This window comes from Eucalyptus grandis, chromosome 4, assembly GCF_016545825.1.
Source record: "Eucalyptus grandis isolate ANBG69807.140 chromosome 4, ASM1654582v1, whole genome shotgun sequence".
Taxonomy (NCBI): Eukaryota; Viridiplantae; Streptophyta; class Magnoliopsida; order Myrtales; family Myrtaceae; genus Eucalyptus; species Eucalyptus grandis.
Window position 1 is genome coordinate 37316336 of NC_052615.1, and position 17481 is coordinate 37333816.

General features: G+C 38.9%; 1 protein-coding gene across 1 annotated transcript; it reads right to left on the minus strand.

Moving 5' to 3' along the window:
- Positions 1-756: 756 nt before the first annotated feature.
- On the minus strand, positions 757-1913 carry LOC104456219 (endochitinase EP3). The gene is made up of 2 exons (XM_010070957.3): positions 1472-1913; positions 757-1315 (listed from the first exon to the last, which is right to left on the minus strand). Exons 1-2 carry the CDS (start codon positions 1905-1907, stop codon positions 906-908), a joined length of 846 nt encoding a protein of 281 aa, XP_010069259.3. The 5' UTR covers positions 1908-1913; the 3' UTR covers positions 757-905.
- Between the last annotated feature and the right edge of the window lie 15568 nt (positions 1914-17481).

Sequence of the window (17481 nt, forward strand, 5' to 3'; positions counted from 1 at the left end):
ATTTACTCAAAAAGTTCATGTATTTATTTATTACAAATGCTTAATAATTCAATGCAAATTATGAGGATTACGTTATTTTCTCACGTATTAATATAAAATTCAAAGTCGTATAGGATATTGAGAAATTAGAAAACGAGGTTCCAATAGAAATAGGGTTGATCCTAGAACCAAATCGGAAAAACGAGTGGATCGAGTACAGGGTCCAATATAAACATGGTTGGGTATAGGGTCCAAAAAAAAGGGGAACCGGTTATAAAGAGTCGGAGTACGGGGTCCAGGTCTAGACCCTACCCACCTCGGACCCAATCACCCCTAATCCCCATGGCTTGGGCAAGGTCGAGGCAACCCTTGCTTATGAACAATCGCCAACCATGGCTGTGTACAAGCCATAGACAAAAGGAAAAGAAAATGGAAAAAGGGACCAAAAAAATGAAGAAAAGGAAAAATAAAAAATTATAAAACCCAAAAATTGTCCATACTTTGCTATTCTACGTAAGATGGCCGACATCCACATTAGTAATATATAGGAAAAAAATTGATTGAAATTGGCATAATTAAAATATTTAAAACTGAATTGATCATTGTATAATAGATTTATGACTTTTTGGATAATTTTTCCACTCTTCTCCGATCAAGTTATTGACTAGTTTTGCTTCACCAACTGTTATTTGCATTAGCTGCTAACTTATTTTTCATTACCATGTATATTTTGTTATTTCGGAAAAAGGAAATAAATGCTAATTCATGGTCATAAAGTTTCAAACTCTTACTCAACAAGATGCTGATATTCCCTTTATTTCTTAGATTCATTCTTAAGTGGCGTACATTATTGGAAATCGACTATGGCCATGGTGCTAACCAAGATTGGCTATAATGCCATAAAAGGGACTGGCTTTCTATGCTCTCTAACAGGTCAGATTATCTCCGGGAGAGACGCCAAATTGGTTACAATAATCAGTGTAATACTGGCCCCGAGCTTGGACGGCGCCCGAGTTTCCGCCGCCGCACTCTCCTCCATTGATGGCCTTAATTGTGGCGCCGAAGCCTTGACCGGAAGTAATAACGGAGTGGACGTTGTTCATCCAAAACCAGAAGGCGGTCTTAAAGGACACGGCGACGTCGTTGGCCACGGTTTCGGGAGAGTTGAGGCCATCGAACCCGATGCTTTCTCCTGCGGGTCCGTAGTTGTAGTTCCAGGATATTTGGAGGGGACCGCGGCCGTAGTACCCTTTGTTGGGGTTGCATGGATACTGGGTGTTCGATTCGTTGCAGTAATCTTTCGAGGGACCATCGATCTCTTCAATGTAGCAAAAATCTGCACCCAAGAAGATCAATTGTCATATCTGAAGCAAAGCAGATCGTATGTTCTAGCATATGTCTCCTGGAAGTCAGAGTGAATAAAATTCATGGCAAAGAGCAAACATGGCAAGTATAGACTAAAGGACTTCAAACATTGTGTTGAGGTTCTTACGTCCGGTCTCGTGCGTCACATGAGCGAAGAAAGCAGCAATCTCGCGCTTGGAGTCGTCGGCGGACCCGACTGTGCCGAATTCAGGGTAACCACCGGCAGCATCAAGGAAAGCTTGCCTAGTGTAGAAGTTCTTCCCTGCGCAACCTGCGTCAGCCTGGCCAATTATCGAATTAAAGAAGCTATCCGTCACCACGTCTGCCACTGAAACCCCGCTGCTCGGGGTAGTGGGTGTGGATGACGAGTAACACGGCCCGGATTGACAATTGGTGCCACAGTACTCCTCTCCAGTACCACAATACCCATACTGGCTGCAACACAGGTCGGCGGCACAGCCACAATTTTGACCGAAGACGTGCGCGGGCGAGAATCCGGCAATGAGGGCGGACACGACCAGAATGTTGAGAAGAGCTCTTGCTATGCTGTTTGATTTGGCCATTGTGGATATGGGTGTGAGGGATGTGAACATGCAAAGAGAGGTATTTATAGGAATAAAGGTGGGAGAAATTAGGCACAGTTGATTTGGGGCTGCTAGGTTCTAGAGAGTCAGCTTTGAAAATTCAAGATCTTGATTCGCAGGATAACGTGTCGTGTGCGTTAGGAAGTGTCGACTTTGACATTGCCAAGAGACTCGTGAGAACGTGTCGTGTGCGTTAGGAAGTGTCGACTTCGACCCTGCGAAAAGACTTCGTGAGATTTATGTTCCTATCAAAAAACAATTTAAAAAAATAGAGGCAATTATACAATTACTAAGATTAGCTTACGAAATTAATTTATATCTTAAATTACTTAACACGACGCATTTATAATCTGTCGCATCATTTAATAAATTAATTTTTTAAACCAATCTTAATAGATTTATCCAAGATCACGTAGAAATGTTTACTAACATATGCCGAGTCTTGCCAGTCATTGCAAATGTGGAGGTGATACCCCAATTAGTAATGACACTAACACGTGACGTGTGATACGACAAACTAATATGTTATTTTTCAAAAAATAGAGAATTCCAGCATGTTAAGATTCATTATCCATTAAATGTATATTTTTATATATACATAATAAATTATCATTTTTATTACTATTTCAATCAAATTAATTTGATTCAAATTCATAAATAAATAAATAATAAAAAAACTCAGAATGAATTTACATTAAAAACATTAATCCACAATTTATTAATATTATTTTTTTGTTTCAATTTGACAAATTCAACTCCATTCCAATAATTCATAAAACTTGGAGGAAAAAAAAAGAAAAAAACAATTCACATTTTGGACTCGCGTGTCGATGTGCTCGGAAGAGAAGATAAAAAAAAAAAAACTTAGGGGTGAATTGTGTATTATAAGAATTGCAAGTTACAAAGGAAAAGAAGATTATGTTTTTCTTCTTTTCCCATTTATTATTTTTTTCACAAATATACATTTTGACCACTTATTTATTAAAAATTTTAAAATTGATCTTCCGTATTAGAATCACATGTCGAGAACTCGTATGTCGGAATTTTGACTCAATTGTTGGGAAAATTAATCCTGTGTTAGAAATTTCCATACATGATAACCGAGTATCGGAAAGTATTTAAGAGTATCGAAGAGCATTTGACACATGTCAAAATGTCCGACACGATACAAAAGCTTCTGAAGGGTATTGGTACTTCTTACCTGATACTATCATTTTCAAAGAGTCAATCAATGATGGGATGCGAATAATTGCCAAGGAGAAGTTGGAATGGTCGATGGGGCTCATCATGCCAAGTCAACGAGACTATTTGATGAGCTTTCGTTTATGCGCGTAATGTTATCGACCGTCCATTTAGTCCGAGAAATTATACGTGCATGTGATAGTCGGGTCCATCCTCATCATTTGAGATGAGAATTGGATAATCGAACTGAAATAAAAGTTTTTAGACCATCCGACTAAACACCGCATTTGTGGATCGTCGGCTTAGTAGAAACATAGTGTCATGGACATTTCACGTCAAATTAAATGGAATGCAAAATTGATGTTTTGCATAACTTTTTTTCATCTCAATGAACAATTCTTGCGTCCTCTTCAATTTTATTAGTGAAATGATTCATAACCTGAACGCTCTGGAGAAATTTGTCCGACTGACGAATCTGAAACTTCCTCATCTAAGCACGATTCGAACACTACGTGATCCTGAGATTCATCATGCTCTTGAAGCTGATGAGCCTCCTTTCGAAATTGCCGAATTGGACCGCACATTTATCTCACATGCTTAACACAACATAAGAGACTAAGCGCTTTTACCAATCAGCTCCTGACCCGATTCCAAAATGACGACACTGGTATGTGCTGCTAAACAAAAAACCGACTTCTCAAGCTTGTCGAGATCAAAGACTAGAGCTAGTGCGGCCGAATAACTACCTTGATAGACCAAAGATAAAAGCCTCTTGACCGTTCTAAGAACCCCAAATAATGCACAAGCTCTCTATTTCACCATGGATAGACATTTCTTGCTTTTGCAAGCAATAAAATAAGTAAAGGAGATTATATTAATTCTATATTGTCATACAATATAGAATTAATATAATCTACATTGCATGACGGAGAGAGAGGTTGCAATTATTACAATATACCCGATGTACTTTCTCCATTGTTAGTATAAATTTATTCCGTTCAATTTAGACCGTGGAATTCCAAATTTTGGTGATACGCTCCCACCAGTCACGTTCCCTGTCATGAATTTGTCAATACGGGGATGCGGCACGCCTGAATCGTTTCCGCTGTCCTTCAAATTCAAAGACAGCCCCTTGGGGTCGAAATGTAATGTTTAACGTTCAGATCACTACAGCTTCACACTTCGCAGTTGCGTGGCGGAAACCTCTTTTGACTTGGTTTGATTGATTCTCCTGAACATGCGAAGAACATGGCATGTGCTTCTTCTTCTTCCCATCCATTACCATTCACTCGAGAATAGACCCCGCGTACCATGAGCTGTCCTGTCTCGACTGATTGATTATTCAAACTCGGCTTGATGATTTTCTAGTTCTAATAAAGATGCCTCTTGAATTTTAAAATACTTCGACACAAGTAGCTTTGTCTTGGCTTAATCGAGTAGCTTCGTTTTCATATATTTAACTCTATATACATTTAGGTTAAAAAAGCATAAAAGCTAAGATAGATATAGATGGTATCACTCTACAATTACGTATTTCACGTTTAAGCTTCATTCAAATTTGACTTCTTTTTGGAAGTGCGCATACTTCATACATAAAATCTCCCTTCTTCCAAGCTACGCTTCAATGCTTGCATTTGTCTTGATACTAGACGTGACCGTCCATTAAATTTGTTATAAAAGATTAAGAGACTGAAAACCTCCTCGGATTCACTTTACGTTAGACGTCCATACTACTTTTTAAGTTAGACATTCTTAATTTGATCTTTCATCCACACAGATAAATTAAAATCCGCAATTTACATAGATATATACTCTTTATCTCAATTCCATCCAATGTATATTTATCACATTGGTATAAGTTTTAAATTTTTGTGGGATAATTTGTGTCACAATTTACAAATTTTGAGTTTTTAGTGACACAAAAATTTGGAGTTTTTTATGTCACAGTGAATATAATTTGGATTTTCTTGTGGTATTAACCATTTTCTAGTTCAAATAGTTAAAGGGAGAATTATAAAAAAATCCTAAACTTATTGCAATTCAGTCCTAATTTTTTTTTTTGGCCAATTTATTTCTAAACATTTTACAATTGTGTCAATTTAGTCCATTCAACTAAATTTAGCTAGCACTGACATGGATACTAGTTGGTGACAGCCGTCTAGCGAATACTAACATGGCATTTTTAAAATTATTTTTTTGAATCTTTTTAATTTTTTTCACCCATCTTATCATTCCTCTAGCTAACTGTGGTGAAGGTCGGCAAGGTTGACCTCACCCAACCATGGCGAGGGCCAAGCTTGCCAGCATTGGCTAGCTCAACCCTCACTAGATCTAGTGGGGCCTTGCCTAGCCAAGGCAAGGGTTAACCTCGCTGGTGGCTAGCAAGGCTCCTCGCAGCCTTGTTGTCCACTGACGAGGTCGACCATCGCCTTGGCTAGGCGAGGCCAAGCCTCGCCAGATTTGGTAGGGCCTCCGCTAGCTAAGGTGAGGGTCGACCTTGTTGGTGGCCAATGAGGCTCCTTGCAAAATTTGGTGACAGCGACCTCATTGGCCCTTACCTCTAGCCAACACTGGCTGACCAAAGGAAGGAGAAGTGGGGAAAAATAAAAATAAAATTAAAAATTCGAAAAAAAATTAAAAATTGTCACATTAGTGTTCACCGAACGGTCATCGCCGGCTGGCATCCACGTCAACGTTGGTCAAATGGACTGAATTGTCACAATTGTAAAATGTTTAAGACTAAATTAGCCACAAAAGTTTAGGACTGAATTGACACAATTGCAATAGATTTAAGACTTTTTGATAATTCTCTCAATAGTTAAACGATCAAGATTGAATTTCAAAATACTTTTGCAACACAAGTAGCTTTTGTATTGGCCAAACCGAGTAGCTTCATTTTTGTTTATTTAAAAAGCATAAAAGCTAGATAGATATAGATAATATTACTCTACAATTTAGTGTTCCACATTTGAGCTTTATTCAAATTTTACTTCTTTGATGAAGCACATCCTTCGCAGATAAAATTTGAAGCACATCCTTCACAAATAAAATTTGGCTTCTTCTAAGCTACGCTTCAACGCTTGCATTTTGGACAATCACCAAGTAAAGTCATAAACCTATTACACTTTATATCAATTCAATCATATTCCTTTCAATTTATCAGTGGAGTCCCAAACTTTTGGGAAAATCTCAAATAAGGATCCAAAGTGATTGTTATCCCAAATAAGGACCCGAAGTGGCTAACAAGTCTCAAATAAGTACCTAAACTTGCTAGCCGGCCAAAATGTTCACCGGCCAGCGAAAATGTGACATTTTCGATGGCCAGAATATGGGCAATTTTGTCCAAAAAAATATAGATAAAAATTAACAAACCCTAAAAACCACCCCCAAACTCTTCACGTTCTTTTGACCTAAAAAGAAAAACTCTTCATGTTCTCATGTTTTTCTTCTTCTGCTCTTGATCTTCTCCGTTCTTTGTCCTCTCTCGCTTAGGGCACAAAAATTTTATGTTTATGGAACACGAATGAAACACAACAAGAAACCCTTGTTGGAGAAATCTTTTGAAGTGTTTTGAAGTTGACAAAACGTTTCTATCGGTCTAGTCCGAAGGCTTGCGGACTCGCTATTTAAAGTCTGAAGACCTTCCGGACAGCCGACTCAAGACTCAAAGTCTATCCTCATTGACAGTCTCTAATCCGTTGAAGAAAGGTTATCCAACTGGATGTTTCGTTAAGGATTTGACCTTATCAACTGGAGAAGATCTCGTTGCTGGAGAAGACATAACGGAGTTCTTTGATTGATCGAAGATTGACTCGATAAATTGAAGATCCGGTGATTGCCTAAATATTATTGGAAGGTTCTGCTTATGGAAACCGAGATCCTGATTGTATGGGCGAACAGGATTGATGGGCTATCAACACGTTCCTTTAATAGCTTGAACAATCTTCCTAATTGATTCCGTCCAACGGGTAGATTGGAGGAATTCCTTTGGTAAGTGCCAACGGGTATGATGGCATAAAGGAGTATATAAGGAAGACTGTCTTAGTTGTTCAAGGTGTGCGCGATAGAAGAATTCCAAAGTCTGAAGCTCCTATTTGTTTAGATAAATCCTTTGAGCGAATACTTGTATACAAAAGAGAGTCGATATTTGTGAGAGACCTTGAGGAAGTGTGGTAGAACGTCTACACTGTGGAATCAAGGCAAAGCTGTGCTGTAACTTCTCTTTTGATCATAGTGAAATCCAGCCGGTGGGCTGTTAGTGCGGAAGAGTGGACGTAGGCTTGGAATAAGCCGAACCACTATAAATCCTGTGTTCAATTTTCTCTTCCTCATTCTCTCTACCTCGATCATATTTCATTTTGTTAATTAAGAGAGAATTTACCTTCTATCATATGCTAAGAATCGCTTCCGTATTTCAATAAATTGTTTATGCACCTATTCACCCCCCTCTAGGTACTCATACTAGCAATATCAATTGGTATCAGAGCCTGTGTACTTACTTTATTTGAAGTGTTTTACTTCATAGTAAAAGATCCATGGCTAGTATGCTAGCACCAGGGCTGATGGAAGGGCAAAGCAATACCAGACCACCCTACTTTGATGGAAAGGATTACAACATCTGGAAGAACAAGATGAAAGCTTTCCTACGATCAAAGGATCCTTTGGAATGGGACGTTGTAGAAAAAGGAATTACTCCTACCACTGCATCAGTCTCTGAAAGAGGAAAAGAAACTGATGAAACCAGCGGAATGTCTTAGGAAGAAATAATCAAGAGACAAACACTCGATGCAAAAGCAATTTACTCCTTATATTGTGTTTTATGACCAACTGAATATAATAGAATATCTTCTTGTGGTACAGCAAAAGAAGTTTGGGACAGATTGCATATCACTTATGAAGGAACAGACGAGTGAAGGAAACAAGAATCAACATTCTTCTCGGTCAATACGAAGCCTTCGGGAATGAAACCAGAGAATCAATATCGACATGTTTAGTCGTTTTTACGTATATTGTGAATGGTCTTGAAAATCAAGGTCAACCAACTTCGATCCCATGAAGGTAAACAAGCTACTGCGTGGACTCTCCAGGATTGGAATCACATAAAGACTTCGATAAGAGAGACGCAGAATTATGCCACTATCTCGTCCGACGAGCTAATTGGAACTCTTCAGTCTTATGAAGTGGAACGGATTAATGAAGATGAAGATCCAAAAGGTAAGAAATCCATTGCATTAAAATCAAATGATGATTCCGATGATACAGATTCTAAGAAGATATGGACAATGAGGAGCTTGCTCTCATGATAAGAAGATTCCGAAAACTGAATAGAAAATGAAGAAGGTTCAACTCAAAGAAACAAAGCTTTCAAAGACAAAGACCAAGTCTGTTGATAATGAGGAACCAAACAAAGACATAGTCTGCTTTGAATGTAAGAAAAATGGACACATCAGACCCAATTGTCCTCTTCTGAAGAAAAAGAAAGGAAAAGCTGAAAAATTTCAAAAAGCTCTCAAAGCCGAAACCTGGAGTGACACAGAGTGTGAAGAAGGTGATAATGAATATGCCAATCTATGTCTGATGGCACAATCAGACTCAGACTCTGAATCAGACTCAGACAGTGAATTTGAGGCAAGTAATTTTAAAATTCCTGTCAAAGTTTCTAAATATATTGATGAACTATGTTTTAGTCTTAAGACTTCTCTCAAAAGAATTTCCAAACTGAAAAAGGAAAACTCAGCTCTAAAACAAAAGGAAAATGTTTTAGCGAAAGAGTCAAAAGTCTAGACTTGTCTCATTTTCTAATCTTAAAGAAAATGAAGACAATCTTTTAAAAGAAAATGTTTTTTTTTTTTTTTTTAAAAACAGACTTATCAAATATATCAAAGAAATTTTCAATAGGGTCTGAAAACTTGAGAAAATTCTTTCAAAGACAAAGACCTTACTTCAATAAGTCCGGTCTAGGTATGACAGAAGAAACAATTCCCTTGATTGATTTTCCTAAAGTGAAAGAAAGAATTAAGAAAAGACTCTCGAGTTAGGTTTACAAAAATCACTTCAAGAAAGTTTTTGTTAAATCAGAGGTAGAAATGCTCTAAAATGTTCAAAATGCAAATGGGTTCGGATCACTTTGAAAAAGAGTGTCCTATGGTTTGGAAACCTGTTAAGAAAATATGGGCTAATACATCGCTTATGTTACTAACACCAAAGGACCCAAGAAAGTTTGGGTACCAAAGAAAGCTTGAGATTTTTTTAAATGCAGGTCACCGTCAAGAAAAGGTAAAGTGGTATCTTGACAAGGGATGCTCAAGACACATGATGAGACTCAAAATGTTTCATAAAGCTTGCTCAAGTAAATGGTGGAAAAGTTTCATTTGGAGGAAACATCAAAGGAAGTATTGTGGGATTTGGAACTGTGAAAATTGGAAATCTCACAATAAGTAATGTTTCCTTAGTGGAAGGACTCAATTACAATCTTCTCAGCATTAGTCAACTGTGTGATACTTTTGGTTTCAAGATCTTCTTTCAAGAAGGAATATGTTCTGAATCGAAAGACTCTACTCAGCCTCTTTCATGGGTCGTAGACATGGAAACATCTATCTTCCGGATGTGAAACCAAATGAATCGCAATGTTTTATCTCAATTCAAGACGAAGCAAGCTTATGGCACGTAAAGCTTGGTCATGTCAACATGAAGCAATTAGCCAAAATCTCAATAAAACAGCTTGTTCGAGGACTACCCAGATTACCTTATCAAAAGACTGATCCATGTACTCCATGTATTCTGGGAAAATAGGTAAGAAATTCATTTAAGCCAATAAATCATGTCTCTACTAATCATGTACTATAGTTGCTGCATATGGATCTCTTCGGACCAACCGAACACGTAGTATTGGAGGTAAGAAATATTGCCTAGTAATTGTGGACGATTACTCCCGTTTTTACTTGGGTATATTTCCTTGCAAGTAAGTCCGAAACCTTCTCGTATTTTGAAAAGTTTGCTAAAAAGGTTCAAAATGAAAAAGGATGTGTTATCTCTTGTATAAGAACAGATCATGGAGGTGAATTTGAAAATCAAGATTTTACAAAATTTTGTGATGAATCTGGCTTTAATCATGTGTTCTCCTCTCCATATACTCCTCAGCAAAATGGAGTTGTGGAAAGAAAGAACAGATCTCTTTAAGAAATGGCTAGAACTCTTTTAATAGAAAGCAAGATTTCTTCACAATTTTGGGCTGAAGCTGTTTCAACAGCTTGTTATATCATCAATAGAGTCTTCTTAAGACCTATTCTAGAGAAAACCCTTATGAATTGTTCAAAGATAAGAAGCCTATTGTTTCATACTTTCATGTATTTGGTTGCAAGTGTTTTATATTGAAAATGCAAAAGATCGAGTTGGTAAGTTTGAAGAAAGATCAGATGAAGGTATCTTCCTTGGATATTCTACATCAAGCAAAGCCTTCAGAGTCTATAACAAGAAGAGCCAGTCTGTGGAGGAGTCAATGAATGTCAAATTTCAAGACTCAACACAAGATGAATCAAGTCAGACTCATTAAGAAGAGTCTGAATCTGCTCCAGATCTTCCAAAGCTTACAACTCAAGAAGCATCTCAGACTCTGGAAAACCAGCATCAGGATGTTCGTGAAGATTCAAACAAAGAGAGAGATCATCAAACAGACAAATCAACAAGTAACTGGAAGCATAAGTCCAGTCATCCCAAAGATCTTATAATCGGCGAAATTAATGAAGGAATTCGCACCAGATCCAAAAGGCAAGAAGAGTCTAGTGCTATGGCTCTTGTTTCTGAAATTGAACCAAAAAGCATAGAAGAAGCTTTATCTGATGAAAGCTGGATTGAGGCTATGCAAGAAGAGCTCGAGAGCTTCAGCATTAATGATGTCCTGGGAATTGACATCCAAACCAAAAGGTAAAATTGTTATTGGAGCTAAATGGGTGTTCGAAACAAGATGAACGAGAAAGGAAAAGTCGTACGAAACAAAGCAAGACTCGTGGCCAAGGGATATACGCAAGAAGAAGGAATAGACTATGATGAGACTTACGCTCCAAGTAGCAAGGTTAGAAGCTATTCGACTATTACTTGCGTTTGCTTGTTATAAGAATTTCAGGTTATTCCAAATGGACGTCAAAAGCGCCTTCCTAAATGGATTTATCCATGAGGAAGTTTATGTGGAACAACCACCAGGGTTTGAAGACCCAAAGAAGCCAGACTCAGTCTTTAGACTGAAAAAGGCTTTGTATGGTTTAAAGCAAGCACCTCGAGCTTGGTACGACAGATTAAGTAAGTTTTTAATACAAAATGGTTTTGTCAAAGGTAAAGTAGATACGACTTTATTTATCAAAAAGGAAATCAAAAGTTTCTTACTTGTTCAAATATATGTGGATGACATTATTTTCGGATCTTCAAATGAAAATATGTGCAAGAAATTTTCTAAGTCTATGCAGGATGAATTTGAAATGAGTATGATGGGAGAGTTAACATTCTTTCTTGGTCTTCAAATAAAACAATTGAAGGAAGGAACTTTTATTTATCAAGAAAAATATGTTAATGATCTTGTCAAAAGATTTGGACTGGAGAAGTGCAAAAGACCGACATACCGATGTCAAGTTCTTTGAAGATAGACAAAGATGAAGAAGGGAAGAAAGTTTATCAAAAGCTGACAGGAGCATCATTGGTTCACTTCTTTATCTTATCGCTTCTAGACCTGACATCTTGTTAAGTGTTTGCATCCGTGCAAGGTTTCAATCGATCCTAGAGAATCCCATCTCGTGCTGCGAAACGCATCATTAAATATGTGGCTTCATCATCAAGCATCGGTCTTTGGTATCCTAAGAATGGAGACTTTAATCTTCCGGGATATTCGACGCATATCTGGCCGGTTGCGCAATTGATAGAAAGAGCACTTCGGGAACTTGCCGCTGTTGCTTGAAGCGATGTGTCTTGGTTTTCAAGGAAACAAAGCACCGTGTCTCTTTCAACAACAAGGCAGTATGTAGCCTCGGGAAGCTGCTGTTTCACAAATTCTATGGATAAAACAACAGCTAAGAGACTTTGAAGTTGAAGACTCATGCACGGAGATTAATTGCGACAACACCAAATAGCTTATCAACCTCACCAAAATCCAATTCTCCACTCAAGAGCAAAGCATATAGAGATTCGACATCACTTTATTAGAGATCATGTTCAAAATGGAGATGTTTCAATTCAATTTGTTGACTCAAAGAATCAACTGGCTGATATATTCACAAAGCCATTGGAGAAAATCAATTTGAGTCTATACGGTCCTACTCAACATTTTGAGGTATGAGGATATCAAAGTCTAAAGACTTTCAGACTCGGACTTACAAGACTTTATCTAAAAGACAGCTTTGGTACGTCCGTCGATCGTAAGTCTTTCTCCTTGAATCTCATCTTGAAAAGGTACGATCATCGATCGTGTTTAAATTGTTGCTATATTTAATTGACGTAAATATTGCATCGCTTCATTCTCAAAAGGGAAGTTATTTTTGAAATAGCTATTTTTGCGGAAAAAGTCAGTTATTTTGAAAAGGCATATTTTTATTTCCTTTGTGACGGTTCGTTTACCCTTCTTTTAACCGATCGTGCACTTCGATTCCTCTTCACTTTTCTCTCAAAAACCCTAGAAAGCATCGATCCTCCATTCCCGTTTGCCTTCTTCGTTCAATCCTCAAAAAAGTTGTCATCTTTCCTGGGAAAGTCAAGCAAGGAATCTTCCAAAAACTGAGAAAGATGTCATCTTCAAGAAAGTCCTCAAGAATCGCAAGCAGGGGACCACGGCGGATGAGTGAGGGGCCTACGCACTTCGATCTTACTGAAGATGAAGTGACTCCAGAACAGCAAGCGAGCCCACAACATTCTCAACAACGTCATTCTCCTCCATCTAGTCCTCAAGGAGTTGATCATCAACAACAGGAAGAAATCATCGAGGATGCAGACCCTGTAAGAGTTCAAAAGCCCGCTTATATTTACCAAATTATATCGTGCCCTAAAAGGAATTCGTACTCCTTTGAGATACATTGATGATTTTCTTAAAGACAAAGGACATGGGAACGAATATATCTTTTCTAAAAAAATGGAAAGTTTGGGAATTGCTCGAAAAGGGGTGGCCGAGGAAACCTTTGCAAATATCCCAAGTGATCCTCGTGGATCGGAGGCCGAATCGTAGATGGGAATGATGATGATAAATTATATACTCAATTTCAACCGAAAATGGGTGTTGCGGTTGAAAATCAAGGAAAAAGGGGAGATTTGTTCAGATCAAAGGAGCAAAAGGATATGTACTTGAAATTGCTGAAGCGTGGGGTAATAAACCCTAGGAGTGTGGATTTTAATTTTCTGGATGCGTGAATGTGAACTTGAGGGAAAAGTTCAGTTATCTTCAACTTGAAAAGTTCTCGACTCTACTTACAGAGGCATATGCTGAATTAATCATATTTCTATTCAAATCTAAGCTTTTGGATGCGAATAGATTCTCTTTCAACGTAAAAGACCAAGACTATGTTGTGGATATGAATATGCCGGCAGATGTGTTAGAAGTCGAAAGAGGAAGATATCAAACAATCAAAGTTTCCATTGCTCGGGCCACACTTGAACTAGTGAATGACAGGAGAACAGATGAAAAGATCACCTACTTAAGGATGGGTGCATTCAACATCTTGCTTCACAAGATTGTGATTAATTGCCTCCGACCGAAATCAACTTCCAAGACTCGATGTCTCAAGTTCGAGGCCAAGCTGGATGTATGCCATTCTTTTTGGAAAAGGTTTTCTCTCCTCACACCGTGATGTTTCACATGTATAGAGCAATGATGAAGGATAGAGGTCAACTCCCTTATCCAAGCCTTGTTACGAAGTTATTCGACATCTCAATATTCAGCCTCCACAAATCTTTTGTGTTCGACCATGTGATCATATGGTGGTAGGTCTGAAAATGGTGACCAAAATGCGTCTGAAAGAACTAGCAAGGAGTTGGAGAAATTCAAGGAGAAGACTCCTCGCAAAATCTCATCAAATATCTTCTCAGCTAAAAGAAAAGGGAAGGAGCCCATGGTTGCTCCATCCAAGAGAAGAAGAGCTCTCCTCGTTGAGGCTGAAGATGATGAGGAAGACATCACCATCTCCGCATTGGCCTTGAAGAATTTAAGTCGTCCTGCTCCACAAAGAAGATTCGGAACAAATGACAAAAGAAGCAGAGGAGAAGGAAGCGAAGAATTAGAAGCTGAAAAAGAAACAGAGAGGAAAGACCAGAAGAAGAAAGAAGAGAAGAAGAAAGAAGATGAAGGAGAACATGAGGAACACTCTTCTCCACCTCGTAGGCATGAAAACAGGGGAGATCGGGAGAAATGAGTAAAGTCTTCATGTCCTTATGCAAGTGAAGGAGTCGGGGCGCTCACTCAGCGAGACCTGCAGGATGTTTATGCATCTCGTTTCCGAAGAAGGTCATGAAGTTTCATCGCCAAACCGCAAGATTATGCTGATCTACCATCGTTTGCATTTACTCCATCGATCGAGCCAAGCAAGTACTCAAACTGATAATGGAGCAGATTTTCGCGAAATCATGGATATTCTCTTGGAGATGCGAGGTCAAATTTATGCCTTGGGATGCGAAGTTCAAAGCTTGAAGAATGAAGGTCAAGCTTCTTCCTGTTCATTGAATGATAAAATGTAAGCCCTCTCTATTCGGGGATCAGTCCAATGCCAAAAGTGAGGAGATTGCACAACTAAAGGAAGACTTTAAAAGGCTGGAAGGCATCGTTCGATCTATGGAAGATTTCCAGCTTGTCCTGCGTTCCCAATCAATCTTAACTTCATCTCATCCTTTTAATGATGACAAAAAGGGGGAGAGATGCAAGATTTGATCAAAAACTTTTCATTCATTAAACTTTTTGTTTGTTGGATTGTTTTGAGGTTTGTGGTTTGAACCTCGTTTGACTTTGTTTTGTGTCCGGATAAGAACCGAACTAGACTTGACTTGATCATTTATTAACCAATATTGATATCTTATGAATGGCTTCATCATATACCGGACTAACCTATTTTCTGTGGTTGCAGATTCTAGTGTTATTCTCATAGCCATTTATCTCTATAAGATATGCATATGTGTTTGAGGAATGTTTTGCGTGTCAAAGATATCCAAATTTGCAAGAAAGTTTTGTCACCATAAAAAAGGGGGAGATTGTTGGAGAAATCTTTTGAAGTGTTTTGAAGTTGACAAAACGTTTCTATCGATCTAGTCCAAGGCTTGCGTACTCGCTATTTAAAGTCTCAAGACCTTCCGGACAGCCGACTCAAGACTCAAAGTCTATCCTCATTGATAGTCTAATCCATTGAAGAAAGGTTATCCGAACTGATGTTTCGTTAAGGATTTGACCTTATCAATTGGAGAAGATCTCGTTCTTGGAGAAGACATAACGGAGTCCTTTGATTGATCGAAGATTGACTCGATAAATTGAAGATCCGGTGATTGCCTAAATATTATTGGAAGGTTCTACTTATGGAAACCGAGATCCTGATTGTATGGGCGAACATGATTGATGGGCTATCAACACGTTCCTTTAATAGCTTGAACAATCTTCCTAATTGATTCCATCCAACGGGTAGATTGGAGGAATTCCTTTGGTAAGTGCCAACGGGTATGATGGCATAAAGGAGTATATAAGGAAGACTGTCTTAGTTGTTCAAGGTGTGCGCGATAGAAGAATTCCAAAGTCCGAAGCTCTATTTGTTTTAGATAAATCTTTGAGCGAATACTTGTATACAAAAGAGAGTCGATATTTGTGAGAGACCTTGAGGAGTGTGGTAGAAACATCTACACTGTGGAATCAAGGCAAAGCTGTGCTGTAACTTCTCTTTTGATCATAGTGAAATCCAGCCGGTGGGCCAAAGCGGAAGAGTGGACGTAGGCTTGGAATAAGCCGAACCACTATAAATCCTGTGTTCAATTTTCTCTTCCTCATTCTCTCTACCTCGATCGTATTTCATTTTGTTAATTAAGAGAGAATTTACCTTCTATCATATGCTAAGAATCGCTTCGGTATTTCAATAAATTGTTTATGCACCTATTCACCCTCCTCTAGGTACTCATACTAGCAATATCAACCCTTACCTTCATTTCTTCACTTCTTCTTTTGTTTTTTTTTGTCTTCGTTTCTTCCAACGAAGAAGACAAATCTTAAGTAAAGCCACATTTTCATTATTAAGACACTCGTGGTAACGCGAGGGCCCTCGATTCTTCATTAGCTTTTCCTAGGTTTGCCATACACTTTGATTCACACTCCCATTCAATCGATGTTAGTTTCATTCAAATTGAGAGAGAGAGAGAGAGAGAGGGAGGGAGGGAGGGAGGGCACATACCTTTAGAACTTAGGGAGACAGGGATCTTTGCTCCATCAATAGAGAATTTGGGTTCTCCAAACAAGAGGGGACAAAGAACGTAAAAGATGAAGAGCGGAAAAAAGAACGTGAAGAGCTTGGGGTTTTGTTTTAGGCTTTGTTAATTTCTATCTATAATTTTTTGGACAAAATTGTCCATATTCTGGTCACTAGAAATGTCACCGCTCCCGATCGGTGAACATTTTGGGCCGGGCCGGGCGGATTCAGGTTCTTATTTGAAACTTGTTAGCTACTTTGGATTCTTATTTGAAACAACGAGTCACTTGGGTTTTTATTTAAAAAGTAGGCTTATTTTGGTCATTATTTGAGATTTCCCTAAAATTTTTAATAATTACCAATATAGTTGTTGATAACTAATTTGTGTTTTCAAGTTTAGAAAAAAATTAAATTAAAAAAATTAAAAAATTAAAATTAATTCAAAGAAAAAATAAAAGAAACATGGAAGGGGCGGGTCGGGTCGGGTCGGGCCGGGCTAAGGCCGGCCCGGCCCGTCTTTTTCTTTCCCTTCCCCGCGCGGCTCGGCCCAGCCTGGCCCGGATCTCCCTCCTCCACGCCATCTTCGCGCCGAAACTCCGGAAAAGAAGAGAAAAGGCAAAAGCACGGAAAAGACAAAAGGAGCGTAAAGCAAAACCGAGGGAACGGGAACAAAAAAAGAGGAGAAAACGAGAGGGAAGCCGAGGAGAACAGGAGAGAGCGGAGGGGGGAACCGAGAGGGAGAGAGAGAGAGAGAGTGTCCGAGAGGGAGGAGGCCTTCGGCGGTTACCGCCGCACCCGAACCCCTTCCGACGACTCCCGCCGCGTTCTCGACCCGCCCGCAACTCCTTCTCCGCATCAAGTCTCCCGGTGGGTCACGTTCTTCTTTTCATTTCCCCCGGGATCTCGAGGCATGTAATGTAAAGAGCTCGCCTCCCCTTGCCGCCGCCGATCCTTAGCAGGCCACCTCC

Bases quoted from the DNA above. Each gene is read 5' to 3' on its own strand.
- LOC104456219 (XM_010070957.3), bottom strand. From the start codon at position 1,907: ATGGCCAAATCAAACAGCATAGCAAGAGCTCTTCTCAACATTCTGGTC. The intron at 1,316-1,471 runs GTAAGAACCTCA...TCTTGGGTGCAG, and splicing joins TGTGACGCACGAGACCGGAC to ATTTTTGCTACATTGAAGAG.